Source organism: Tenrec ecaudatus, chromosome 2, assembly GCF_050624435.1.
Source record: "Tenrec ecaudatus isolate mTenEca1 chromosome 2, mTenEca1.hap1, whole genome shotgun sequence".
In the NCBI taxonomy this organism is placed as follows: Eukaryota; Metazoa; Chordata; class Mammalia; order Afrosoricida; family Tenrecidae; genus Tenrec; species Tenrec ecaudatus.
Window position 1 is genome coordinate 34,582,332 of NC_134531.1, and position 26,997 is coordinate 34,609,328.

Genomic DNA, 26,997 nt, shown 5'->3' on the forward strand with positions numbered 1-26,997 from the left:
GAGGATGGTATGGAACCAGCAGTTCTGTCTGTTCTGTCCTTAGGCGTTCCCAGTAACAGGACAGCTAACAGTAACAACATTGGTATTAACAGTCTTTGAATTGGAAACATCCCAGATGCGTTGTACTAACTAATTATAGTTTTATTTGGCATTTCTCTGATGGCTAATGTTCAGCACCTTCTCATCTTGAACTAATTGAACATTTGTACATCTTTTGTGATGCGGCTGCTGAAAGATGTCAGCCTTTGTCTGATGATTACGTGACAAGAGTGATGTAGGTTTTCTGTATCCAATTGCCTTGTCGGAAATAATGTCTAATCAATAGTTTCCTCTAGTGTATGCCTTGCCTTGGTTTTTGTATTGGTGTATTTAGAAGAGTGAAAGTTTTTAATTTTATAAAATCCGAGTGATCGAAGGTTTTTATTTCATGGTTTCGCTTTAATAAAAGCAGTTTTATTGGCACATAATCTACATATCATACAATTCAATAGTTCAAGCCCATCAAGAAGCATTGGATAATCATCACCACAATCAATAATCAATTTTAGAATGTTACCTTCTTTCTTGTACTCATTGTTTTTAGCTCCCTATTTCATGATTTAGCTTTTGTGTCTCGAATGAGGAATCCAGTCGTATGTATTTTTAATTAAAAGTGATGGAAATCTGCGAAGAAAATGCTTGTTCTGCTCCCATATGAGGCTGGCACACAGCAGACCCCTTTGCCATATTTAGAGAAGCCCTCAGAAGCAATAGAGACCCTGGGGTTCCAGATGAGAACAATAGCAAGGCCTCCCAGGCAGTGAGCAGTCAAGGCCAAGAAAAGGGGCCAGAGAACACAGCAAGCAGGTTTGGCCTTTATGTTTTTTCAATGGAAGTCTCCGTTGTGAGATCAATATAGCTTCACGAGCAGTTGTAAGAAAGAATGTAAAGTATCCCATTGTGCCTCTTATCTAATCCCCACCCTCTTCACCCTTGGTAACAGCTCACAGAACTACAGGCCAGTATCGTGCATGGCTGGGATATTGATATTGATCCAGTCAGGAGACAGACTATTTCCAGCACCCCTGGGGCCCCTCATTGCACCTTTTTATGGGAACATCCACTTCAATCACACAATTACTCATTAAACCCTGGGACCCTCCTTCTGCTTTCTTATTCTATAATTCTGTCAGTGCAAGAATGTTGTAGAAATACTATCATACAATATACATCCTTTGGAAAGTGCTTTTGGTTTTTGTTTTGTTTTTTTACTCAGCATAATTCTCTGGAGAACCCTTCAGGTGGTTGCATGTGTCAGTCATTGATATTAATTATTATTGTTAAAAAGCACTCCTTCACTCGTTAGTAGACATGTTGGTAGTTTCCAGTTTGAGTCTATTATTTATTCAGCTGCAATGCACCTTCATTTAAAAACAATAAAAGCAATGGAGGAGATTAGATAAGGAAGATGAAATGGCCTGAGAACCATGTCTAGGACACGGGAGTGACGAGAAAGGCAGGGTTGGCTGAGTTACAAGAGCCCCGAGAGCCAGGTGAGAAGCCAGAGAGTAGAGCATTTCAGCATCTCAGACTAGAGGAAGCCAATGTTGAGAAGCAAATGGCAGAATCACCAGCCAATAGAGGAGTCAGGAGAACCCTGCGGGTGGCTTGTGAGTCCCCTGCACAGCCAACCCGGGCATCTCCTATCACATCTGTTTCAGCTTCTGGGACCCACGCAGCCACCTGGCCATCACGCGCAGCAACTTCCCACAGAGCCACATGGAGCCCAGAGCGACCCCCAGCAGGAACAAGAAGACATCCAGCAGGTACTGCTCATACCAAGGCTGCTGGAAAGCAAAGGGCTTGAGATGTGCCCCATCCCCTGTCTGCAGGATGTGGTTGATCCAGCCCACCAGCCTCTGGGAGGGGCTCAGCGGGTGGGAGCGTCTGATGACGCTGGCGGCCATGGCTGCCGACTTGTACCTGTTGGCAGAGACAGAGGTACCATGACTTGCAGGAGATGCATTTCTCCTCCAGATGCACAGAAGAGGGAGTTTCGAAGAAGAGGTGTTGATCTGGCTGTGCCTGTTTGTCTGAGTCCTTGGAAAACCCAATAACAAATATACACACAGAGGTACACACATAGTGTTGGACTATGAGAATGGTGTAAGTTCATTCAACTAATGCTTCCCCCAAGGGTGCTAAGGGTAGACCTGGAGAACTACATGTGGTGGAATTATTGTGTTATCAAACATGAGAGTCAAGGCTCTGGACTACATGAGAAAAGTGATTCTGGACTGACGGGCCCTCGGGAAGGCCTGCACCCTCGGAGCGTTCAGAGACAGGGCAGTTGCATGGGTGTAGGATTGTTCCCCCACCGAGTCCATCCCTGGGAAGGACCCACTACTTGGTTTATTTCTTCTCTGTACTCTCCAGCTTGAAATTCCTAATACATCGTATACAAGAAACCTCAAAGTTTCCTTGGCATCCAGACACACAAATTGTATAGTCAGTCTGGGTGTGGCAAACTGGGAAAGATTCTAGACCAGAATGACTCTTATACCAGGGGAAGCACTTCTTGGTATTGGGGATGCTTTCCCCTGAGAACCTAGCGAATGCTAGGCATCCATTCCTCAGAACATGAATATTTGTGACGGGTGAGATAGAAAAGATAGTCCAAATCCCTGGGGTTAGCAGACGCCTAAGACTTGCCCATGTTTTTCAGTCTAAGAACCCCGAGCCATGTAGCTGTTTCCCAATCATGCAAGAAAACTAATGTTCTGTCCCCTCTGTGCAAAGGAAAGGAGCCCTTGTGACATAGTGGGCCGTGCACTGTGCTGATACGGGCACTACTTCGGATCCACCAGCCATTCTGTGGGAGAAAGAAGAGGACTTTCTGCTCCCACAAAGTGCTGCCACCTCTGAAATCCATCGGGGCAGCTCTGCTCTGTCCTTCAGGGTCACGAAGAGTCCTAACCAACTGGAAGGCACCTCACAAAATGTGCCAAGCCGTTTCAGTAAGCAAGGATGCGCGGCTGAAGATGTGTGCTTTCAGCGCTTCTTTGTGATAATTTTATCACGAAGGGCCACTTCGCCAGATAGGCCATTATGGGGAAGGTCACCTGGCCCTCTCCTAGGTTCACTGAGCAGAAATCATTAACCCCAAGTTCTGTGGAAGGTCTGAGACTTGGCTCTGGAAACCAGTGGAAAACAGGAGACTTGTCCTGCTCTTGTTCTTGTGGCGTTGCCTCTCTAGCATGGGGTGACTGACCAGATATAAAAACATGGCCAACAGGATCATTACAGAACGGAATCGTGTTCAGAGGGAAATAATATAATTAGGGTGGGTGAGGGAGCTGACTAACCATGTAGGCAGAGGTCTCTCTGAGAGGGTGGCATGAAGGTGGACCAGAATGTCAAGAGCCAGGCAAAGGAAGAGAGGGGAAGGAGTGTTCTAGAGCACAGCATGGGCAGCAACTCAGAAATGGAGAGGAAGATGTTGGTGTATGTGGGGAACGCAAAAGTCAATTTGTGTCTCAGTATATTTTTATAGGAATGGAACTGTTTTCATGATTTATCAATGATCTCTGTAAAATTATCATGTCCCTCACAATTCTTAAGGTAAAAAATATAATAAAATCATTTTTAGCATCCAGGCTACATTGTTCTAGCCTTGGTCTCAGAGGAAACAGGTCAGCTCTTAGCATGCCTGAGTGTGGTAGTTACATAATCTGTTGTCAATCTGAGACAGATGAGTGAAGGGGTGGAGTTTAGCCTGTCAATCAGGTCACAGCTTGATGACCTCATTTGGAGGCACTGAGGAGATAAATAGCTCGCTGGAGGTGGGACACATGCTCACTCCCCATGAGACATTCTTGTTAACAAGTCACATGGAGACAGGCTGGTGGCAGCCAGAGCCTTGGAGCTGGAGAAGCCACATGCAGAACTCTGCCAGCGCTGAGATGCTCACATTGCCACTGGATCCACAAGACTTTCCACCCACTGGCCTGTGATCGTCCTGCATTAGGCATCATTGCATGTGTTTCCTGAGTGTGACGAGGAATTTATAGATTGGCATCAGATATATGGGCTAATACCAGAATTATGGACTTGATCTGGACTGGGCTGGGATGTTTTCTCAGTGTTCACCTGCTCTTGTATATAAAGCTCTTTCTTATACACATATGAGTGTCTACAATTTTAGTTTCTCTAGTCTACCCAGACTAACACACTGATTATTCTCATTCCATGCCAGAGAAGTTTCAGCTCTATTAACAAGGGGGCCACACAGCCTTATACAAAACAATGCTTCCTTTGGCTGAAATGGCCACGATCCCAGACAGTTGCATACCTCTTGTCCTCTATGACTTGTTTCATCTTGAGAGCGAACGTTTCTGCCTTGAGCTGCTTTAATGAAATAGTAACGCCAAAGTGTTTGACTTCGACTCGGAGCAAGTTTTCAGGCTGGTCTCCAAAGAGTGGAATCCCCACCATGGGCACACCATGTTGGATGGCTTCCATGATGCTATTCTGCCCACCGTGGGTGACAAAAAGACGGATGCTAGGATGAGCTGTCTCCGAGAAAACAGAAGGGTTCAAAGTGAAAATCTCCATAGTCCCAGGTGGTAGAGCAAGGGTAGAAGAAAATGCCAAAGGACTCTCAAGGTGTGGTGGGACCATTGCAATGGCACTGGTTTTACCAGAGCTACCCTGAGGGTACATCTTCCACTATACAACATTCCAAGACTTGCTCCTGAATGGACATCTTCCCAACACTTGCTCCTGAATGGCCACCGTCCCTTGTCCAGAACCACTGATATCTCAAAGAAAGCTTCAGAGAAGGGCACTAGCTGCCCATACCCCTTTCTTCTCTCTTCTGTCTGTGCTTTGCTAATCTCTGATATCTCTCTCTCTCTCTCTCTCTCTCTCTCTCTCTCTCTCTCTCTCTCTCTCTCTCTCTCTCTCTCTCTCTCTCTCCCCACCCCCTGCCATCTTTTCACCGTCTCCACTACCCACTTACTTCCATCTTCTCTGAATTCTTGACACATTAACGTACATTGCAATTCATGTTGCAATCAAAGAACCTACACTTGTTGCAATCAAAGAACCTACACTGTATTGTCATCTTTAGAGTCTGTGTGAGGTTTCTCTTCAATACTATGAGAAGCCCCAGAAGGCAGGGAAGAAGCCTCTAATCTGCATTTGCATCTTTGTGTCTCACCCTTCTTGATAGTGAACAAAATTGACTGCTGATAATGAAGACATCCTCCAGACCTGCACCTTCTAATCAGAAATTACATCAGAATCTCCATGTGCACTGGTCGGAAACGGGGGCATGGGTCCCACATCACAGACAAGTGAAACACATTGTGGAGTTTCTTAAATACATCAATTCATTGAGCCGTTGTCTTGGTTAAGGGTCTCTGATCCAGCCAGTGCCTGTGGCAGTGAGAGGTGCCCAAGAAACAGCCCTGGGCACAGAGGATGGGAAAAAAAACAGTTGAGTGGGTGATGAGCACATACTAGATAATGTTTGGGGCAAAATAACCAGCAGTGAGGTTTCTCAGCTTGGCAGTCAGATATTGTGACACTTCCAAAAGGCTCAACATCAATAGGGGGACCAAATTCTTAGAATATAAGAAGGATGTGCATGTTGTCGCTGTCTCCCACCCTGACTGTATTCTTGGGGTTCACATGTTGTCATGGATCTTATTTGAGTGGCCTTGTTCAATGCGAATGCAGTGGGGTCAGGGGACCTAGCAAAGAAAACCATTTCTGGCTGTAAACATTGAACATGGCAAAGAAAAAGTAAAGGTGAGATGACTAGGCATCTGATCTCATGGGAGTACCGACTGATTTCCAAGACTGCAGTGGACTGGACCTCTCCTGTCCTCTAGAGCCTTCCTGTACTGCTGGGAATGCCCGTGGAGAGACAAGAACCCAAGGATAGGGACATGAAAAGAGGGAAGCCGATCTGGGAAGCTCTTACCCAGGAGGTCGCTCTGCGGAACCCAGTCCACAAGTTTCACATTTGCTGCCAATTGCACATCTTTGGGCCACTCCGAACTCTTATATCTCCATATTACTCCTTCAGGACGATGAGCAAAGGCCTTGTTCATCTCCTTGAGGATATCCTGGCTCTGATAGCTATGTATCATGGAGCCCAGGGTCACAAGGATAAAACCAGAGTCTCCAAACTTGGCTATGAAATTCTCAAAGTCCTGGATGGAAGTGACCAAAAAAGGAGAGAGAATGCAAGTAAATAAAGTTAGAGGCCAAGTGAAAGTTGGGCTATTTACTCAACCCAAACTTCCTTCAGTGCTGACCCGCAATACTAATGTGAAGGAACTCTAGTAGCATTGTTAGGCTACTGTGCTAGTTAAGGTTTATTTGCCAACCTGGTCAATAAACACATGTGGGATTCATTGAAGGGGGAAAAGATAAATGGCTTGGCGAGCCATGCCCTTCTGTTTCCTCTGGTCTCTTGTTCTCTGATGGTCAAAGCAGAGTGTGGCTGCCTTAGCTAGTTCTTCGCCTCAGCTGGCAAGGCTCATTTACTGTGGCACATCCCTGAGGAGAAGCCACATGGACCTACCCTGATGCAGCCCTGGGTAGTCGAGCAGCCACATGCGTGGAGACCCCTGCCAGCGCTGAGATGCTCACACCTCCACTGGATTCAAAGACGTTCTACCCACTGGCCTGGGACCCTCCTGCTTTTGGCATCATCATGTGCGGTTTGTGAATTTGAGGAGGACTTTGTAGATTGGTGTCGGGCATATGGGTAAATGTCCAACGTATAGGCTTGGACTGGACTAGGTTGAGATGCTTTATTAATGTACACTTACCCTTTATATAAAACTCTCCCTTATACACATATGAGTTTCTACCCAGACTAACACAGCTACTCACTGAAAGGCCAGAAAGGAGAAAGATGAGCTTGGAAGCCCCTGTAATGATCCATACTCTCAGAAACCCTAAGGAGCAGTTCTAAGCTGATCTACAGGGTCCTTTGGAGTCAGAATCAGCTCGATGGCAGTGGGCGTGGATTACAGATTGAACTGTGATCCCCTAAAGATATATATATGCTGGGCAAAATCACTGTGGAAGCAATATGGTGATACCTAAAACAACTGGGATCAGAAATACTATATGACCCATAAATACCTTTGCCAGGCATATGGCCCCAAAAGTAAGAGACAGGATATGGTCAAATATGTTCTTCCATGTACATTGCAGCACTTCTTGCAATAGCCAGAAGCTGGAAACAGCCCAATTGCCCATCAATATGACCAGCTCAAGAACTCTGGTATATCCACACAATGGAATACCATGCATCCCTAAAATATAGCAATGACACCATGAAATATCTCATGGCATGGATGGACCTGGAAACCACTGTGCTGAGGGAAGCTGGCCAATCATGAATGGAAAAATATTTTATCGGTCTACTCCTTTCAAGATAAACACCAAGACAAAGGCAGATTTCTGTTCTCAGTTCTAATTCAGTCACCCAGCAATAAGGTAGAGAGCTTCCTAGTGCCCGTGAACCATGTATCACCCATTTCTATGTACACCTTAAAAACCACCTTGAGAGAGGAGACTTCACCTCAGGTGGGGTCCGTTTCTCAAGATTCAAGGAGAAGATCATTCAGTTATTGCCATACAATCTTGTGCTAAGGTCACTCCAAATCAACAGACATTCCTACAAGAGTGATCATCGAACCTTACTGGAATTTCAAGTCCAGATGAACGGGATGGGGGGTGGGGGGGAGCATGTGAGTCTTAGAGTAGGTGATTGATTAAATTTCTGTTAGTGGATCAACTTAGAGAAGCAACTTTCCCATCAGGAAAAGAATGTTTAATAATACTTATATAGAACCCAGGGGAAAATAAGCCCAGTACTGGGTTCCTAATTGGATACTTTTGACCTAGTTTCCATCCAACTTTTGGTGATGCAGGCCATGTGCTATACACTACTGTGACTTTAGACTATCCTATGGTGTCACTCAACATCTCTCATCGGTCACAGCAGAAGGATTCAAAGTGGAAACCCCACTGAATGAATTGGGCTTAATCTCAAACTCAGCTGTAACATATTTAAGGAACTGACATATTCCTTTGGAGTGAAAGCTCAAACAGCCTAGTGTGAGAAGAAGCTGATGACTGTTATCTCAAAGTTATGTAATGGTTGGTCATTGGACTTTGAGGATGCCCATTGGATCGTGGCGTAGGACGACATCTATTTATTAGTTTAGTGCTCTCTCTGCTTTTGAGTACCATCAATGAATAGTGTAGGCATGGTTCTGCCCTGGCAAATGAGTGTTACAGGAAGTTTTGTTCAATAACTAATCCCAAATGTTCATGTAAATAGTGTGCAGTTCACTTAAGTACTTAATCTCTACAAGCTGGCCTATGCATGTATCGTTTCCTTTTCTCAACAGTGTTTTAAAATCAATACTGTTGAATATATGACTGACACTATCAATAGAATTGCTTTATGTCCAGGTAGGTGACTTACAGTGTTCTCTATCATAGAATGACAATGGTGTCTCTAAAGTGAACCAGAGATATACATAAACCATAGAAAGATGAACAAATTTTGATCTCACACTTAAATCTAGCTCCAATCTAAGGAAATTAGTTTTTATGACATGGCCCTGATTGATGCTCACTCTCATGAAGATGTCACTGAAGATATGGGTGCTATACCAAAGTGTATTGAAGAAACCAAATGGTACCTGACTATCAGAAAGAATAGCTTCTGGGTCTTAAAGGCTTGTCACAAAAATAATCAGCCATCTAAGAGAGGCATCAACTAAGTCCACATGGAAGAAGCACACTGGCCTGTGTAATCTAAGGATTGTAAATAATAAAATATAAATCCAAAGGGGGGAATGGTATCAGAACTTAAATTGTGAACACCTGGTTTGCAGAAGGCTATGCATGACAGTGTAAACACCAAATCCATTTGCAGGGTCCCCACATGGATTAAAACTCCAGTCCAGACATGTGAATATCATTACTATCAGACAGAGAACATTATAAAGTCGATTATGGGAAATGTAGTTAGGTTAAAATGTAGCACCTTATCATTTGAGCTCCCTTTTGACACACTTTAAAGTTGTTTCCATCTTTAATATTTTCTGCTTTCTTTTTGACTGAGGTTTTTCTCAGCTTTATTTTGCTATTGTTGGGTTTTGTTTGCTTGTTGCTGTCTGTGTTCTGTATGGTTTTCTGTACATGAAATACAGACTAGGAAAATCAACAGAGACAGTAACTGGATTAATAACTCCCTGGGGCATAGCAGGGAAATGAGGAGGAAATGGGGAGTTGGCAAGTATGAGAAAGAAGAAAATATTCTGAAATGGATTGTGGTGATGATTTCATAATTCTTCTTAATGTGATTGAATTATTAAATTGTATGGTATGTGATTTATATGCCAATAAAACTATTTTTAAGTGGTATTGGAATCCTATCCCCTGTGCCTGTGGATGTGATCCCATTTGGGGATAAGCTTATCTTTGTGATGTAATGAGACCATAGCAGCGTACAATGGGTCTTAAACCTAATCACTTTTGATACAAAAAGAGCAGATGAGGCACCGAGAGCTGCACATCTAAATGGGGAAACACAGAGGCCATGTGGAGACCGTGAAAGAACACAGAGAAGAATGCTGGAGTGACTGAGGTGAGAATATTCCCCAGAGGCTCTGCACACGTGTAACCAACAGGACTCATTGTAAACAAAACAAAACAAAAGTGCTAGCAAAGAGACCATTTTTGAAATGGCTTATTTCAGAAAGCCAGGACTAGGATAAGGAACGAGAAGAGTCTAAATCACATGATTTAAGGATACCCCTCTGTGGTAGTTACATAATCTGGCATCAACTTGAGACTATTAAGAGTGAAGGGGTAAAAAAAAAAAAGAGTGAAGGGGTGATCTCACAGAGGGGTGTAGGGGAGGAGCTAAGTCAGTCAGGGTGCGATGTAGCAACGATGAAGAATACAGCTTTCCTCCAGTTCTTAAATGCTTCCTCCCCCCAAACTACCATGATCCAAATTCTACCTTGCAAGTCTGGATAGAGCAGAGGATATACACTGGTGCAGATAGGAGCTGGAGGCACAGGGAATCCAGGGCGGATGATACCTTCAGGACCAGGGGTGTGAGGAGCGATACGGGGAGGGTAGAGGGTGAGTGGGCTGGAAAGAGGGAACCGATTACAAGGATCTACATGTGACCTCCTCCCTGGGGGATGGACAACATAAAAGGGGGTGAAGGGAGATGCCAGACAGGGCAAGATATGACAAAATAATAATCTATAAATTATCAAGGGCTCACGAGGTAGGGGGGAGCGAGGAGGGAGGGGAAAATGAGGACTTGATGCAAAGGGCTTAAGTGGAGAGCAAATGATTAGGGCAAAGAATGTACAGATGTGCTTTATACAATTGATGTATGTATGGATTGTGACAAGAGTTGTATGAGTCCCTAATAAGATTTTTTTTTTTAAAGCAAGTAAAAAAAAAAAAAGAGTGAGGGGGTGGAGTTCGGCCTGTCAATCAGGTCACAGCTTGACGACCTCATTTGAAGGCGTGATGAAGATAAATAGCTCACTAGAGGCCAGACCAACACATGGAGTTATGCTGATGGAACTACAGCCCTGTATTTGGAGGAGCCATGTAGAGACCCCTACCAGCACTGAGATGTTTCTACTGCCACTGGATCCATAAGACTTTCCACCCACTGGCCTGAGATCTTCCTGAATTCAGCATCATTGCATGTGTTACATGAGTCTGAAGAGGAATTTATTATTGGTATTGGACATACAGGTTAATATCAGACTTAAGGACTTGATTTGGACAGGACTGGGGTGTTTTCTCAATTTAAAATTGCTCTTGTAACAATATAAAGCTCTCTTATACATATATGAGTATCCTGCACAAGAACACTTTGTTCTATTAAACTGGAATTCCACAATGCTCACCTTCCTGACAAGATTGCTGAAGACAAAGTGGGTGCATAAGCAAATGTGAAGAAAGCTGATGGTGCCTGGCTGTCAAAAGATATAGCATTTGGAGTTTAAAAGGCTTGAAGATAAACAAGCAGCCATCTAGCTGAGAAGCAACAAAGCTCACATGGAAGAAGCACACCAGCCTATATAATCACCAGGTATAAATAAGATCAGGTATCAGGCATCAAAGAACAAAAAAATCATATCATTGTGAATGATGGGGAGTGGGAAGTGGAGTCCCAGAGCCCATCTGAAGGCAACTGGACATCCCCTTACAGCAGGGTTACAAGGAAGAGATGAGATGCAGTATAGCACCAATGGAACACACAACTTCCTCTAGTTCTTTAATGCTTCTTCCCCACCTCCCCCACTATCATGATCCCAATTCTACCTTACAAAGTCGACTAGACCAGAGCATGTACACTGGTACAGATAAGATCTGGAAACACGGGAATCCAGGACAGATAAACCCCTCAGGACCAATAATGAGAGTAGCAATACCAGGAGGGTAAGGGAAAGAGAGGGGAAGGGTGAACCGATGACAATGATCTACATATGACCTCCTCCCTGGGGGATGGACAACAGAAAAAGTGGGTGAAGAGAGACATCAGCCAGTGTAAGACATGAAGAAATAATAATTTATAAATTATCAAGGGATTGTGAGGGAGGGAGGGGAAAAATGAGGAGCTGATACCAAGGACTCAAGTAGAAAGAAAATGTTTTGAAAATGATGATAGCAACATACGTACAAATGTGCTTGTCACAATGGATGGATGGATGGATTGTGATAAGAGCTGTAAGAGCCCCCCAAAATGATTTGTAATGGTACCCAAAAAGCTCCTATGTGAGTGCCCTGGATTTGTTTCTCTAGTCAACCCAGACTAACACACCCTCCAGTCTTGGGGTGACACAACAATGCTGACCTGTGTAACCATGAGAGTGGGTGTTTCCCTAGGTACCTCACTTGCCTGCCTCCTTCAAGCCTAGATTCCCACTGGCCAGAGGCAGCCACCAACATTCTACCGTGAGGGCCTTGGCATAAAATCCGAGGAGGGTACTAAGGTGGTACTTACTTGTGGCACGGGTCTAATGGCTTTGGCCATTAGACCTCCAACATACACCGTATTAGGAAGCAGGGGCCTGGCAAAATCAAAGGCAAAGTCAGAGTTAACAAACCATAACTCCGCTTTCCGTAGAAGATCAAACAATACTGGTCTCGAGTCTTCTGGGAAATGCTCCCTTATGACGTTGTCATACTGAGATCGGATTTGCCATTGCTTCTTAGAAAAATCAAAGAACTTCAGAAGATTCTTCACTCGTCCCCAGAAGTCCATGCGGTCCGTCAGCAGAGAGTAGTATATGGGGACATAAGACAAGGGGCTGGGTAAGCCAAAGTCCGCAGTGTTAAAGGAGGATGGAAGAAGAGCTACAAAGGGTTTGCCAAGCTTCTCGGCTACCAGTAAAGGGCAGTAGTCAAAAATTTCCACCACCACCAGTTCAAAGTTCTCATTCTTTAAGGAATCCATGATATCCTTTCTTCTTAGCAAATGATTGCACTGAATTGCAAGGTTTTCCATGAACTTTAAAAAATGTTCAAATGTTGATCTGTATAAAAGAAAATAAATGGTAAACATTTGTGAGAGGTATGAATGTCACAATACATACATGATCCTGGGGACAGAAAGAACTCCAGAGAAGCAAGAACACATTCTAGCACCAGCCCACTTATTCAACCAATGTCCCACAAATATCCTCTCTTGCAGTCTCCCTGGTCTATGTGTTTCTGCTCCTTAGAATGGTCCCCGGTCCTCCCTCCCTTTTCACGTCTCATCCAGATCCTATCCATTTCTCGATGGCCTTCTGCTCTATTTGCCTCTCAACATAGTAGTCCTCATGGATCTCTTTCTCCTGGACACTTTCTGTGATGCCCTGGTTAGCTTCCACTACATGCTGACACTGTTACCAGTGACCTGTCTTGTTTCCTCAGCCAAACTTTGTGTGCCAGTTGAGTCTCAAGCATACCTGCGATTGTCCTTATTTTTAAATCACTTATGTATTCTGCCTTTAACTGATCTCCTCACCCAGGAGGCTCTTTGCTGATTCTTTATGACTCCAAACTCTCAGCTGAGATCAAGACTTCCACCTTCCTATGCTCAGAGGTTAAGTCATTTGAAAATAAATAGGTCAGTGAAAATCCTGGCTTTGAAGCGCATTCCTCTTTTGTTCAACATGACTCACGGCGCTTGCTAGGATATTTAGATTAGAGGATGGGGTAGCTTCCCTGACTCCTCATGAGGACTTTTCTCTCTGAGGACATTTTAGGGATCATGCTGTTCGCAATGATTTCCCTACCTTAAAAATCAATTCTGACGGATGGGGACGACGTATGTTTCAGAGAAGCACTGTTGCCTGGGGATTTTCAATAGCTGTGGGTTTTCAGAAGTCCAGTGCCAGAAGACCTTTCTACATGGGCATCGCTTGGTGCAGTCAAACCACCAACCTTTTGGCTGGTCACCAAGGGCTGCATCATTTGCACCACTTGGGATCTTCCCATTATTTAACAGCATTAGAAAGTTAACTGAAGACTAATTTGAAAAAAAACTAGAAGCAGTTTTGCATAATATACATGAAGAAGAAGAGGGCAAGTATGAACTATCCGAAGACCACCTGTGATCTGTGAATTACTTCTCACGGCCCTTCTAACTGTAGTTTGTAAAACCCACTCAATGGCTAGATAGGGCTTTGCAAGTGTGAGGTCCATGTGGCCGACCAAGGGGACTGGATAGCTTGCTAATATGGAGAGCAATGTATAGAGCATCCTTATGGGGGTGGAAACCTGCGAATAAGTTGTATGGAATTCTAACATGAGGATTGGTCCATTTTATCATCCCCCTAGGCTGAACATGAGCCCTCTCGGAGGTGAAAAGGAGGCCCTCCTGTTCGGTATATGACACCCAGGATTGACGAACCTATGGGGACAGCAAGCAGGATAAGGGGTTCAGGAGATGGGGGCACAGTGGTGGTGCCAAGGGTAAAAGAGAGACGATGTCAAGTAGTCCATGTAGAAAACGAATGGTTGGAAACTGATTGTGGTAGCAATTGTACAATTCTACTTGAAATGATTAAAATATGGAATGATATATCATATGCATTCAATCTCATAAATAAAAAAAAGAAAGAAAGAGCCAGAAGTAGAGCCTGTCCTTTGGACCCAAGTTTCCTGCACTGAACCTTGTCGATCCAGGAAAGCGAGAGCCGTGACAGCAGGGATGGCGGGAAGCACTGGCAGAGAAACGGCAGCAACCGCGGAAGCAAAGGCGGCAGAAGCCGCAGCAGACCGGGCAGCGCTGCTCTCAGCCCACAGAGCGAGAAAGCCGAGTGTCTCGGAGGGCGAGGCTTGCTGGCAGAATGGAGTACCTCTGAGCATCATCAGCAGAGCCAAAAGAGCATTGTAACCCTCTTTGAAAGTAGGGCAAAGCCCAAAGGACTGCAGGGTCTAATTATGCCTGTAGGCACTGCTGAGAAGAGGCCGTCCTGATCAGAGAAATCGATCCTGAGCAGCTCTGATTCTGAATTGGGACCTGTTACTTCCCTAATAAGGCCCATAACAGTGGGTATTGTCTGTGAGTTCTGCGTGGCCACTGCAATGAATTTCTCACCGCAGTGGAGAGAATGCTTTGAGAGGGAAGGTTAGGATTCAGAATGGGTAAAAAGCGGGTGGGTGTACATATGTCTGACGTCCATCTCATAGGAAATGGTCCTGGGCTGATGCTGATGGTCATCTCTGTTCTCCCTAAAACAGGAGGCCAGATGCGGTTCCTACTTTGTTGTTTGTTTGTTGTTGTTTTTTTATGGCATCATTGCCAACGTAGAAAATAATACTCTTCCTAGAGCAACGGTGTAAATCGATGAGGATGCCCTAGACATAGGAAACAGGCACAGAAGCTAAGGAAGTCCCAGGGCCATCTGTCTGCACGGAGAAGTAAGAGAGCCACTCCAGACACCCCATCACCAGCACACCACCCCACTAGGGGACCCGAGTTAGAGAAGACCCTGAGGCTAAGAACTTGTTGGCATTACGCTGGTCTTCAGAATCCACTTCCAAGTCCCCTAGTGGGTTGAAACTGGCCTCAGTTTTGTATTGAACTTATCATGACATTCAGTGATTGCCAAATATTTTGGATGATTTCAGTAAGGTGGTATACATTCTCAGGTTGTAATTTACCAGTTATAATTATTTGTAAATAGATAAAAAATCTAATTTAAGAAGGCACTGTTACTTGTAATCTGTCCCCCAAAATATCCAACTGGGAGACTTTGAGACTATAACTAACAACACAAACTGATATAAGCTACCGGTAGGTGTTACATGAATGATTTAGCTCAGACTTAGACAAGAAGAAATGTAATCATCCAGCTTGAATGAGGAAGAAGACTTCATGGAAAAAGTCACACAGGACCAGGAATTCCATTAATATGTAGAATATCCTCAGGGGAAAAAACAAAAGGTGTACAGACACTGTGATAATCCAAGAGAGGTGGGGATTTGCATCCTTTCTTTGTCTAAGGGAATGGAGTTTCCTTTGCAGTCCAGGTAAAAGAGAGTTGGCTGGGCTTCTCCTTGGTGCACCAGACTAATTGTTTGGTTGTTTGCAAGAACTTGCCGTGGTCAAAAGTTCAACCTTTTCAAAAGCAGTGTTTCCGTCACTAACTAGATAACGTGAGGAAAAACCAAACCCCCTTGCCGGTGAGTTAATTCCGACTCAAGGCAAACTCAAACTTCTCCCTAGGGTTGCCATCACTGCAAATCTTCCCCAGAGAGATGGCCTCCTCTTTCCCACACAGAACAGCTGGTGAACTTGAACTGCCCGCCTTGTGGCTGGCAGCCCAGCACTTCATTCACTAGGCCCCCAAAATTCCTAATGTGAGAAAAAGAGAGGAAAAAATAAATGGGGTGGGGGTGGAGATTCTCTGATGACCCCACCAACCAAAATCGAAAGTGCCTGTTTGCATCTCTGTGCTGGGAAATTAGAGACAAAAATTATAAGAAACGTGTTAACAAAGAAAACTCAGAGGAAACAAAGCATCCGTTTCGGCAGCATTGCATTCATGCTAATCATGGAAGAGGCAAGAACAGCGCATCTGCAGAATCTCCACTGGCTGTCACTTGCATACTCAACTGTCTGTCCATCCATCCATCCATCCATCCATCCATGTCATCCTTCGCTTTACCTCACTCAAAGCATCCATGGATCCTTCCATTTGCTTTTATTACTGAAATAATGACTCTCAGGTTCAAGGAATAAGGTGAAAATTACCTGTCATTCAAAGCTTCTTCGACAAAGAAATTGAAATAATTCATAAATTCTTCTTGGTAACTTTCAGGTGGAAGCCAACTGATAACTTGGTAAGGTTTGTTTCCCTTTTTAAAATCTATGAAAATACCAATAAAGGAAAAAAATGTAATAGCATCACAACACCCAACTGTATTCATTCCAACAATACCCTCTGTCTTTGGGTGGTGCTTCCCCCACCCCCTTTTTGGGGGGGTTCAGAGATGAGGACTTGACAATATCTGCCTATCACAATCCACCTTTTACTCTTCAAATACTCACCTGCACCATATTCGAATGCCATGAGGACATTCTCTTCCCCATGCATTATATAAACTGTTAACATGGACTGAGAACCTTCTAGTGATCCCAACGCTTTTATTCAGCTTAACTCATGGCAGCGTACACTTCATAGGGGAGAAGACAAAGACTAGTTCAGTTCAAGGTCATTTGTCAAGGTGGGATACAAAGTGAGTGGTAAAGTTTGTATTTCACTACAAGCCTGTTTGAATGTTCCATTTTAGAAAACGTTTTTTAAAGTGATATGTGCACATAGTCTTTCTCGGTCAAAAAGCAATAAAAGCTAAATTAAGCATTCTAGTCCACTGCATCCTGAGCACACCGGATTGGCCTTTGCCCCAGGACAACCACTAGTCGCCACCGAATCCCTGAACTATCGTGCTTAGGCTTTGCTTTCCTTTGGGGACCAGGTTTTGTCTGGGTTGTGGGGAACATGGGCAGTGCAGCATTCACCAATTCTACGTACACCCAATGGATCACCCTGCGTCGCAGAGGACAACCTTGAAACCAGGAAGGCCCTCAAGACATGGATAGACTTGGAATCCATCATGCTGGGTGAAATTAGTCAATCACAAAAGAACAACTATTATAAGAGACCACTGCTATAAGAGAAAAGCTATACAAATCTCAGATACAGACTTTCATACCAGAGAGAACAGACTTTGGAGACTATCGAGGTTGGGGGACAGCAATGGGCTAGGCGGAAGAAGACGGGTGTGACTTGGGGATAAAAGAAGATAGTGATCCTCAAGAGGGTCAAGTCAAGTGACAGTCAGAAGGGAGTGGAAGGTAAACTATTGGGGAGGTTGATTTGTAGTCTACACTGTTGTATAAAGAGTCCAGCTGAAATGTAAACTCCCACAAGAAAAAACTGGAGAAAGAAAAACCACCAATTCAACCGCTTCTGCAGGGACAACTCAGCAACAATGACTGCCTTCTGTGAGCTGTGCAGCCATTTGCATACTTCATTTCTTTAGTTGTTTCTCCCCGTTAACACACAACTCATCACCCCTACAGTTCCTATCTCATCTTTCCAGTTGCTGTGATCCAGTTGTCCCCATATAAATACATCCTGAAAGAGCACACTGCTCAAGCAGACATTCTTTGCTTGTTAAGCTAAACTACGGTCAGTTTTAAGAAGACGTCAAGGGATTTAAAGATGACCTTAGGTCAAAAGTTTGAGTAGTTCCAGAATGTCTGGATCTCCTGAAATTCTCAATGTGTGTTCTGTAGTTTCCCCCTTTTGATAAAAATTCTTCTGGAGAATCTTTGATGAAAATATTCAGTAATGGGACATCCCCTTACGGAAGGGTCATGGGGAGAAGAAGAGCCAGTCAGGGTGCAGTGTAGCAATGATGAAACATACAACTTTCCTCTAGTTCCTAAATGCTTCCTCCTCTCCCCCCACCCACCCACTATCATGATCCCAATTCTACCTAACAAATTTGGTTAGACCAGAGGATGTACACTGGTACAGATAGGAACTGGAAACACAGGGAATCCAGGACAGATGATTCCTTCAGGACCGGTGCTAAGAATCACCAGGAGGGTAGAGGGAGGGTGGGGTGCGGTGGAAAGGGGGAACCGATTACAAGGATCTGCATATAACCTCCTCCCTAGGGGGTGGACAACAGAAAAGTGGGTGAAGGGAGGCATCAGACAGTGTAAGATGTGACAAAATAATAATTTATAAATTATCAAGGGTTCATGAGGGAGGGGGAGTAGGGAGGGAGGGGGGGGAAATGAGGTGCTGATGCCAAGGGCTTAAGTGGAGAGCAAATGTTTTGGGAATGATGAGAGTAACGAATGTAAAAATGTGCTTGACACAGTGGATGGATGGATGAATTGTGATAAGAGTTGTATGAGCCCCCAATAAAATGATTTTTTAAAAGAAAGAAAATATTCAGTAATGGTTTCCAGGCACTATCCAGTTGTCTCACTGGCAGAGGAGGCAACTGGTGGTGGAGGCATTCGTCATTCGTGTCACAGTCCCCTCCTCTTCCCAATTCTAGCTGCTCGGTTGCTGTGGGAAAGGGGAGAGGAGTTACTTAATGCACTTTCCATGCCCACAAGCGCTTGAAGCCTCTGCTGGGTTTTCTGTGATAGCTTTGTTGACAGACCTTTCTTCTAAGGTGTCTCTGGGTGTACTAAACGTCTGACCATTAGATTAACAATAAGGGTGTTAGCCTTTTACCCCACCCAGGAACTCCCCAATTGCCCATGTGAAACAGACTCCTTCATTTAAGTGTAACTGGGGATAGCTATTCTCCCCTCCCCTCCCCTTTCGGTGCCTCATCAGAGAAAGCTGGTAAGAAAGCTCACCTGCTATCAGGAATCATCAGAACAATAAATCATATCACAGTGAATGAGGTGGGTAGTGCAGAGTGAGATCCAAAGCCCATTTGTAGGCCACTGGGCATCCCCTTACAGAAGGGTCTCGGGGGAGATGAGCCAGTCAGGGTGTGATGTAGCAACGATGAAAATTACAACTTTCCTCATTCCTAAATGCTTCAAAACCCCCCCCCCCCAATATCATGATCCCAATTCTACCTTATAAATCTGGCTAGACCAGAGGATGTACACTGTTACAGATAGGAACTGGAAACACAGGGAATCCAGGGCAGATGATCCCTTCAAGACCAGTGGTGTGAGCGGTGATACTGGGAGGGTAGAGGAAGGATGGGTTGGAAAGGGAAAACCTATTACAAGGATCTACATGTGACCTCCTCTTGGTGACAAATAACAGAAAAGTGGGTGAAGGGAGACGTCAGACAGGGCAAGATATGACAGAATAATAATTTATAAATTAGCAAGGGTTCATGAGGGAAGGGGATGTGGGGAGGGAGGGTAAACAATGAGGAACTGATGCCAGGGGCTTATGTGGAGAGCAAATGTTTTGAGAATGATGAGGGCAATGAATGTACAAATGTGCTTTACACAATTGATGTATGTGTGGATTGTGATAGGAGTTGTATGATCCCCTAATAAAATGATTAAAAAAAATAAAGCCCACCTGCTCCCTCTCTTGCTGCTGGTGGACTTTCATGTCATGCCAACCGAGGTCCAGCAGTGGTTCTCAACCTTCCTCATGCCGCGACCCTTTAACACATACAGTTCCTCATGTCATGGTGACCCCACCCCAACCATCAAATTATTTTCGTTGCTACTTCATAACTGTCATTTTGCTACTGTTATGAATCTGGTGACCCCTGTGAAAAGGTCGTTCGACCCCCAAAGGGATCTCGACCCACAGGTTGAGAACCACTGAGCTAGGGGAAACCTCACGCTTGCCCAAGCCAGAACCTCAAATGAAACAAAACAAAACAAAAAGCTCAATCAGTCATTCCTTCTTCGGAGTTCTTTGGAGCCTATTCTGCAGTTCCAAAAAGCCTCATTGTGTGACAGTTCAGGGAGCCCTGGGCGCAGCTTTTAAAGTGCTCAGCTGCTAAAGGAATGGTCAGAAAGTTGAGCCCACCAGGTTCTCTGCGGGCGAAAGATGTGACAGTCTATGTCCATGACATTGTATAGCCTTGGAAATGCCGTGGGGTTGTTCTACTCTGCCCTACAGGGTCACTGTGAGTTGGATTCAACTAACAACAATGGTTTGCATATTCCTATTCATATATATATATTTGTATGTATTGATGTTTATAAATATATGAGTATACATTTATTTATTTTTTTGAGTATACATTTATATATAAACATTTATATAATGTGTACCCATCACCAAGAGGGCTTCAACATCAGTACCAGGAAATTTGGGGTGAAGGGTTGACCCCACAGCCAAGGGCAACCACAAGACCATTTGCGAGTTCACTGGTGAGCATGGATGTTTAGTTACTGTCTGCTTGCAATCTTGCACTTTGAACTGGTTTAGGGCCAATCCTAGGGCTCCATTTGTCAAATATTTAACCAAATTAACTCAGACGTTTCAATCACTGGAATTTAGAGACAGGAGTATGAGATCATGGCTCTTTAAAACGGTTCTAAGCTATAATTCTTTCCGGGAGTAGAAAACCTCCTCTTACTCCAGAGGAGCGGCTGGTGGTTTCGAACTGCTGAACTTGGAGGTCAGCGGCCCAATGTGTAACCACTCCTACGCCACTGGGCTCCTTCTGAGACCCACGGAAATACTGATGGTAGGGACTTGCCTCCAGAGCTGACCAAGAAAGCAAGCTTTCATTTGCACCTGCCCCCTGAATTCAGACTTCTGGTCTCCCAAACAGTGAGCACATCGATTTCTGTTTGTTCAAAGCACCCACACGGGGGCATTTCAGCTGCCTCAACACTAGAGAACAAAGCCAAGCCATCAACTGCAGAGAGCTGCCTTTGGAGCCAGGCTGCGGGAACCAGCTGGGTGACCTTGGCCGGCAGGGACAGTCAGAGCTCTCTCTCATAGGATTTTGTGGGCTGTCTCTGGGTGGGCACAAACGTTTGAGCCCTCAGCTACTAATGGAAAGGTTGCAGGGTTCGAATCCACCCAGAGGTGCCCTGGAAGAAAGACCTGGCGATCTACTTCTGAAAGATCACCCCCATTAAAAACCATGCGGAGTCTTTAATAAACTCCCTCACACTGGTACACATAGGAACTGGAAACACAGGGAATCCAGCATAGTTGATCCCTTAGGACCAGTGGTGAGAGAGTTGATACCAGAAGGGTGGAGGGAAGGTGGGGTACAAAGGGGGAACAGATTGCACATAACCTCCTCCCTGTGGGAACGACACAGAAAAGTGAGTGAAGGGAGATGTCGGACAGCGTAAGATATGACAAAATAATAATTTATAAATTATCAAGGGTTCATGAGGGAGGGGGAGGGGAGAGGAGGTAAATGAGGAGCTGATATCAAGGGCTCAAGTAGAAAGCAAATGTTTTGAGAATGATGATGGCAACAAATGTACAAAAGTGCTTGACACAATGGATGGATATATGGGTTGTGATAAGAGTTGTATGAGCCCCCAAATAAAGTGATGGTTTAAAAATAAAAACCACATGGAAATAAATAAAATGGTTCTAAGTCATGCATCTTGGCCAAGGTTTACCTATCTATCTCCAGTTGAATTCTGTTTCCATTTTAGCATAAGCGCTGACTAATTATCCAAGCAACAGCCCCACCATCAGGAGGCAAGAGCACACATGTGATGTGGCATCGAGGGATGAGGCCCAAAAGAGGCAGGTGGCAAATGTCTTCGTGACTATAGAGAAATGCACTCGTGGCCTTGGAGGAAACCCCTCACCCTGAAGATACCGATTTGGAACTCTCTGAAGAAAGACCATTTTAAATCTGAGCAGTTTAGAGAGTCTTGTCATGCCATAGTAAACCCAGTAACTTCCAAAGAGGGTAGGAGGGAAGAAGGAGAAAGAGAGAGAGAGAGAGAGAGAGAGAGAGAGAGAGAGAGAGAGAGAGAGAGAGAGAGAGAGAGAGAGAGAGAGAGAGAGAGAGAACACATGTCCCTCCACCTGCTAGAAGCATAATAAAGTCTCAGCAAGACACCCTTTCCTTTCAGGCACCTGGACATGCAGAATAGTGACCAGACACAAATTTTACACTTTGGTGTATATAATCTTGGGCTTTTTAATAAAATGGTCAATGAAAATATTTATTCTCTTATTGGCTTTAGGCTATAGGTCTCACCAAGTACCATAATGACTTGCTTAAATAAGTTCAAATCCAATAAAAACAAAGAAACCAGATCATCACTACCAGTCATCTCTCGAGCCTTGGGGGAGAACATTAAGAGTCTGGCTCCCTTTGTGACAGTCCACTCCTCTCCCTTCCTCTTCCCCACGTCTGGTCAATGGAGGAAAAGTTACTCCCTCATTTGGTGCCAGTAAGAGGTTCCAAGCACTTTGGGGAACCCTCATGGTACCCTCACCCACTACCATAAAAATCCCATCACCTCCCTCCCCTCCTCTTTTAAGTCATTCTTTCCCCTATTTAGCTGCACGTCCCTCCCCACATAGTCTCTTGTTATGATAGTAGTGGTACATAATAGTAGTAGACAATGGCAGAACCTTTTTTCTTCTATGTGGCTATCACTAGCAATCTCAAAACCTACATCATGTGCACATCGAGGTTTAAGTATAAATTTTCATAGCAGCTTGATTTGGATGAGCCAAGAGCTGTCAGCAACCTAAGCATCATCAGAAGACAACTGGATAAGCACACGCTAGTGGATCCACTTGCCAAAAGCAAACAGGAGGCACTGGCTGATGATCAAGAATTACTGGCTGATGATCAATATGGATTACAATTCAATGTAAAAACCCCTAAATTCTCACAACTGGACCAATAGGTGACATCATGGTAAATGAAGAAAAGATTGAGGTTATCAACAATTTCATTTTGCTGGGAAGCAGTAGTCAAGAAATCTAACATCACCACTTTGGGCAAATTTCCTGCACAATCTTTGAAGCGAGGATGTTATTTTGAGGACTAAGGTGTGCCCGATCCAATTTATAGTACCGTCCATTGCATCATATTCACTTGAAAGTTGGACATTGAATAAAGAAGACCAAAGAAGGGTGGATGCATTTGAATTACGGTGCTGGCGTAGAATACTGCAAGTAACACATTGCCTGAGAATGAACAAATGTGTCTTGGAAGCACAGCCAGGGTGCGAGTGCTTCTTGGACTTGAAGATGAGGCTTCAACTCACACACGTGGATATGTTATCAGGAGAGACCAGTCCCTGGAAAAGGACATCCTGTTTGGAAAAGTAGAGAGGCAGAAAAAAAAAAAAAGAAGGTCCTTGACAGAAAGAGTTGACACAGACGCTGCAACAATGGACTCAAACAAGAGCAAGTGCGAGGATGGGACAGGGCGGGGCAGTGTTTCATTCTGCTTGCATTGAGTGACTATGAGTTGGAACCCGACCAATAGCACCGAACAACAACAATGGTGTATCTATATGTGATGGCTTCTATCTATCTTTCTAATGGTATATCAATATGTGGTGGAGTCTATCTGTCTGTCTAATGGTATATCAATATGTGAAAGATTGTATCCTCTTCCTCAATCCCACCACCACCCCAAATATGTTGAAATCACAGTGTCTGTACTTGGGAATGTGACCTTTTTTGGAGGGAAATGAGGTTTTCCCATGCAGATGTTATCAATTAGGATAACAAGGACATATCAAAGTAAAGAAATCATCGAGTCACTGCTGACTCAGTGACTCCCTGTGAGTTTCCACTGGGTGGTCTTGAATTGTGAACCTATAGGTTATCAGTAAGCACAAAACCTTTCTTGTCACCTGTGGACCCATTACTAATGAACAATAAACAGGAACGAACTATATACCTACACAAAATAACATGGATCAATTATATAAACTCTAGAAAGTATAGAATATATCACTGACTTCCAAATAACAGGAGTTCAGAAGGCAGGAGGTAGGGGGACTGCATGACATATTCGTGTTCTGAAATTGATGGGGATGAATGCACAGCTCTTCCTAATACGATTGAATGATTCAATTGTCTGATATGTGTGGAGTGGGTGCCAATAACACTTAAAAAATAACTTCTAATATACATACAAACTCACACAACTGCATCCAAACTCACACAGACAATCACTGGAATGTCAAGAACTGTTCAACGAGCAATTAGGAATTTAGCTGCAGAAAATAAGGATATAGAAGCGAACTTTCTTAAATCAGGTCTCATAACATGAGGGAAAGTATTCTATGAGACAGGGAGAGACCTGATGCTTACATATTAGGAATGTTACATTCCTAACGGAACACCTACATTCGGTAGATTTTTAAAGCCATGCTGTTGTTGCTCGTTACCATTGAGTTGGCACGGATTCAGGCCGTCATGTGATCCTGGGCCATCTTCATGATCGTTGGTATGTTTGAGTCTCACAAAATGAAGTGGCAGTGAGCAAAGTGACCCAAAATAATGTGTGGGAAGTCGCCTGAGATAGATTTGGCATCCATGTAACCGGGAGAAATAAGGCGATGTGGAGTGTGAAGTCACGTCGACAGAACCTTATAAAACTACCTATTTCTTCACACACACACACACACACAGCGCTTTTTTCATTCTCACAGCCTAAAATGGCAGCAAAAACCAAAATGGGAGTGTTTGATGCTTGTTACCTGATATAAGATCAAGTAAGCCTGGAATTAGTAAGAAAAACATACATACCTGAAATCAAAGACATTCCTTCCTGTTGCAACATGGTCACATTATGACCATGATCTAGAAGAATTTGAGACACTTGATCCATCAGGAGATAATGGCTTCCCCCTAGGAAAACAATGTACAACTTGAGAACCCAGGAGATGAAGAGTGGTAAAACCAAGAAACGGAGTAGTGAGCGGATGAATAAAAGCTTCATCGGTCACCCCATCTCCCTTAGGTAACTGTCTCCACCCAGACACTCAGAGGCTGGCTTCCTAAATCCATGCTGTTTCAATCTATCCTCTGTTGAAAAAGCTCTGTCCTGGGACCCAATGTCTGTGTGTCTAGACCTGGATAAGGAGTTCCTCAGCCAGGGATTGGGGGGAAGGGTGTAGAAAGAGGGTGGGGTGCCATGCCTCATGGAAGCACCATATGCCAAAGAAATAGCTGCACGGTGGAAATTTTGGCATGGTGCTGTTCCTGCGAATGTTCCTTAATAGACAATCAGAGCCATTTCTGAGACCCTCTCTGGCCAGGAATATGGGAACCACAAAGTGAGCCCAAGACACAGGAGAAAGGGGGTGGAGTCAAGACTTTGAGCCCAAATCCTTGCAGTCCAACAGTAATTTGGCAGGAAGTTTCTCAATTTGAACCTGAACTTTGCCCAACCTAGTATTAGTATTAGAACCTCACAGGGTAGCTGTGGGGCCAGTCGGCTGGATAGAATTTCCTGGAGAAGCTGCGAAGCACTGCGCATAGGGCAATCTCAGGATCCTAAGGACAGAGAAGAGATGCCTCCTTTGAGGGAGGGAATCTGAGGACTCAGAAACCCAGGAAGCCAGATCAGGAAATCGCACCTGCTCAGAGCGGGAAGCTGAAGGGCCTGGTGACTCTACCGCTGTTGGAACAGGTTTTACTCTGGAGGTCGTGTGTCCTTGGGTAGCGCTGGCTGTCTGTACAAGTCCCCCTGCACCTCACACGACCTGCTCCTGCTGCTCATTTTCAGCCATCGAAGAGTTGGGTGCTATGGGTATAGTGTCCCCAGTGGGTCTTAGTGAGCAAGGGTCTAGACTACACTAGAGGCAAGAGGAACTCCCCCCTCCCTTGTCATCTGAGGCAGGGCCACAGCGAACTCCCAGGAGGTCGGGGGGGGGGGGGGCTTTTCCTTCACTCCTATTGAGACTAAGAGGAGGGAGAGAAGATTATTCGTGGAGTTTTCGAAGGATTTTACTTTTTAAGATTTGATCCGTGATTTTCAAAGAAAGACATCCCCACTTTAAAAGAGATAGTGGAAGTTGTGAGGAAGGTGGTCTTGGGGAACAAACTGGTGTGGGATGTACCCCGAAGTCTGCTAGGTCCTGCGCAGGATGGGCTCTCCAGCTTCCAGCACCCGGAGAAGGGAGAGTACTGTCCCCTCCTGACCCCAGAGCGACCCCTTTCGCTCGTCCTGCCCGGCCATCTGCCCAGCCTGGGAGGCTGGGTCCCTGCATCCTTGCGCGGGATCCCGGGAGTCAGAACTCACCCACTAAAGACACGGTCAGAATTTGGGCGGCCTCTGACAGCAGGGCCCCGGTCCCCAGGAGGCAGAGGAGAAGCCCCGCGCGCGACACAGCCATGCTCCCGCCGAGCGCTGCACCCCGATCCTGGGCGCCCTCTGGGCCCCCGAGCGGAGCTGGGGAGCCGCGCGGGAACCGCGGGCTGCGAGCTCAGACGGGGCGGATTGGGGGTCAGGCCCTCTCGCCCTTCGGCCGCTTCTGCCCCGCTTCCCGCTGGGCTGGCTGGTTCACGTGGCCTCCCCCTCCCCCCGCAGGTCAAGTTTAGGGCGCAGTCCTTCGCCCGGGGCTGACCCGGGAGCGCACGCCCCGCCCCACCTAGGAACTTCTAAGACATCATCTGCTGGAGCGCAGCTCTGCTTTGAAGGGACCGGCACGCCGGGCTGGACCCTTTACCATATTTCTAGTAAGCCGGCCCCCTTCTAACTGCCCAGTCGCCTCATTTCTGCGGCCCCCACCCCCTGTTTCACCGCGCAGAGCCAGGCAGCTCTTCAAACGGAACCCTATTCCTGGCGCGGGGCGCGGGTCCCAGCGTGGTGAGCGCTTCTGGAAGTCTGCGTCCTTCCTGACTCGGAGAACTGTGTCCCCAACTCCATGCTGAAGACAGCGTCCAACGCTGCCCCTTGTGGGATTAGGCTTGGGCGGGCGACTCCCTGAAGTCTGCTCTGCCTTCTCCCTGCCCACACAGG

General features: G+C 45.2%; 1 protein-coding gene across 1 annotated transcript; it reads right to left on the reverse strand.

Moving 5' to 3' along the window:
• Positions 1-471: 471 nt before the first annotated feature.
• UGT3A2 (UDP glycosyltransferase family 3 member A2) lies at positions 472-26,518 on the reverse strand. The gene is made up of 7 exons (XM_075543007.1): positions 26,278-26,518; positions 24,780-24,881; positions 16,307-16,421; positions 12,062-12,593; positions 5,969-6,200; positions 4,331-4,550; positions 472-1,962 (listed from the first exon to the last, which is right to left on the reverse strand). Exons 1-7 carry the CDS (start codon positions 26,369-26,371, stop codon positions 1,686-1,688), a joined length of 1,572 nt encoding a protein of 523 aa, XP_075399122.1. The 5' UTR covers positions 26,372-26,518; the 3' UTR covers positions 472-1,685.
• Positions 26,519-26,997: the final 479 nt, after the last annotated feature.

Coding starts and splice junctions, on each gene's coding strand:
- UGT3A2 (XM_075543007.1), bottom strand. CDS start 26,371: ATGGCTGTGTCGCGCGCGGGGCTTCTCCTCTGCCTCCTGGGGACCGGG. Junction 24,882..26,277: donor TCTGACCGTGTCTTTAGTGG/GTGAGTTCTGAC, acceptor TTGTTTTCCTAG/GGGGAAGCCATTATCTCCTG. Junction 12,594..16,306: donor GAAGAAGCTTTGAATGACAG/GTAATTTTCACC, acceptor TCTTTTATACAG/ATCAACATTTGAACATTTTT.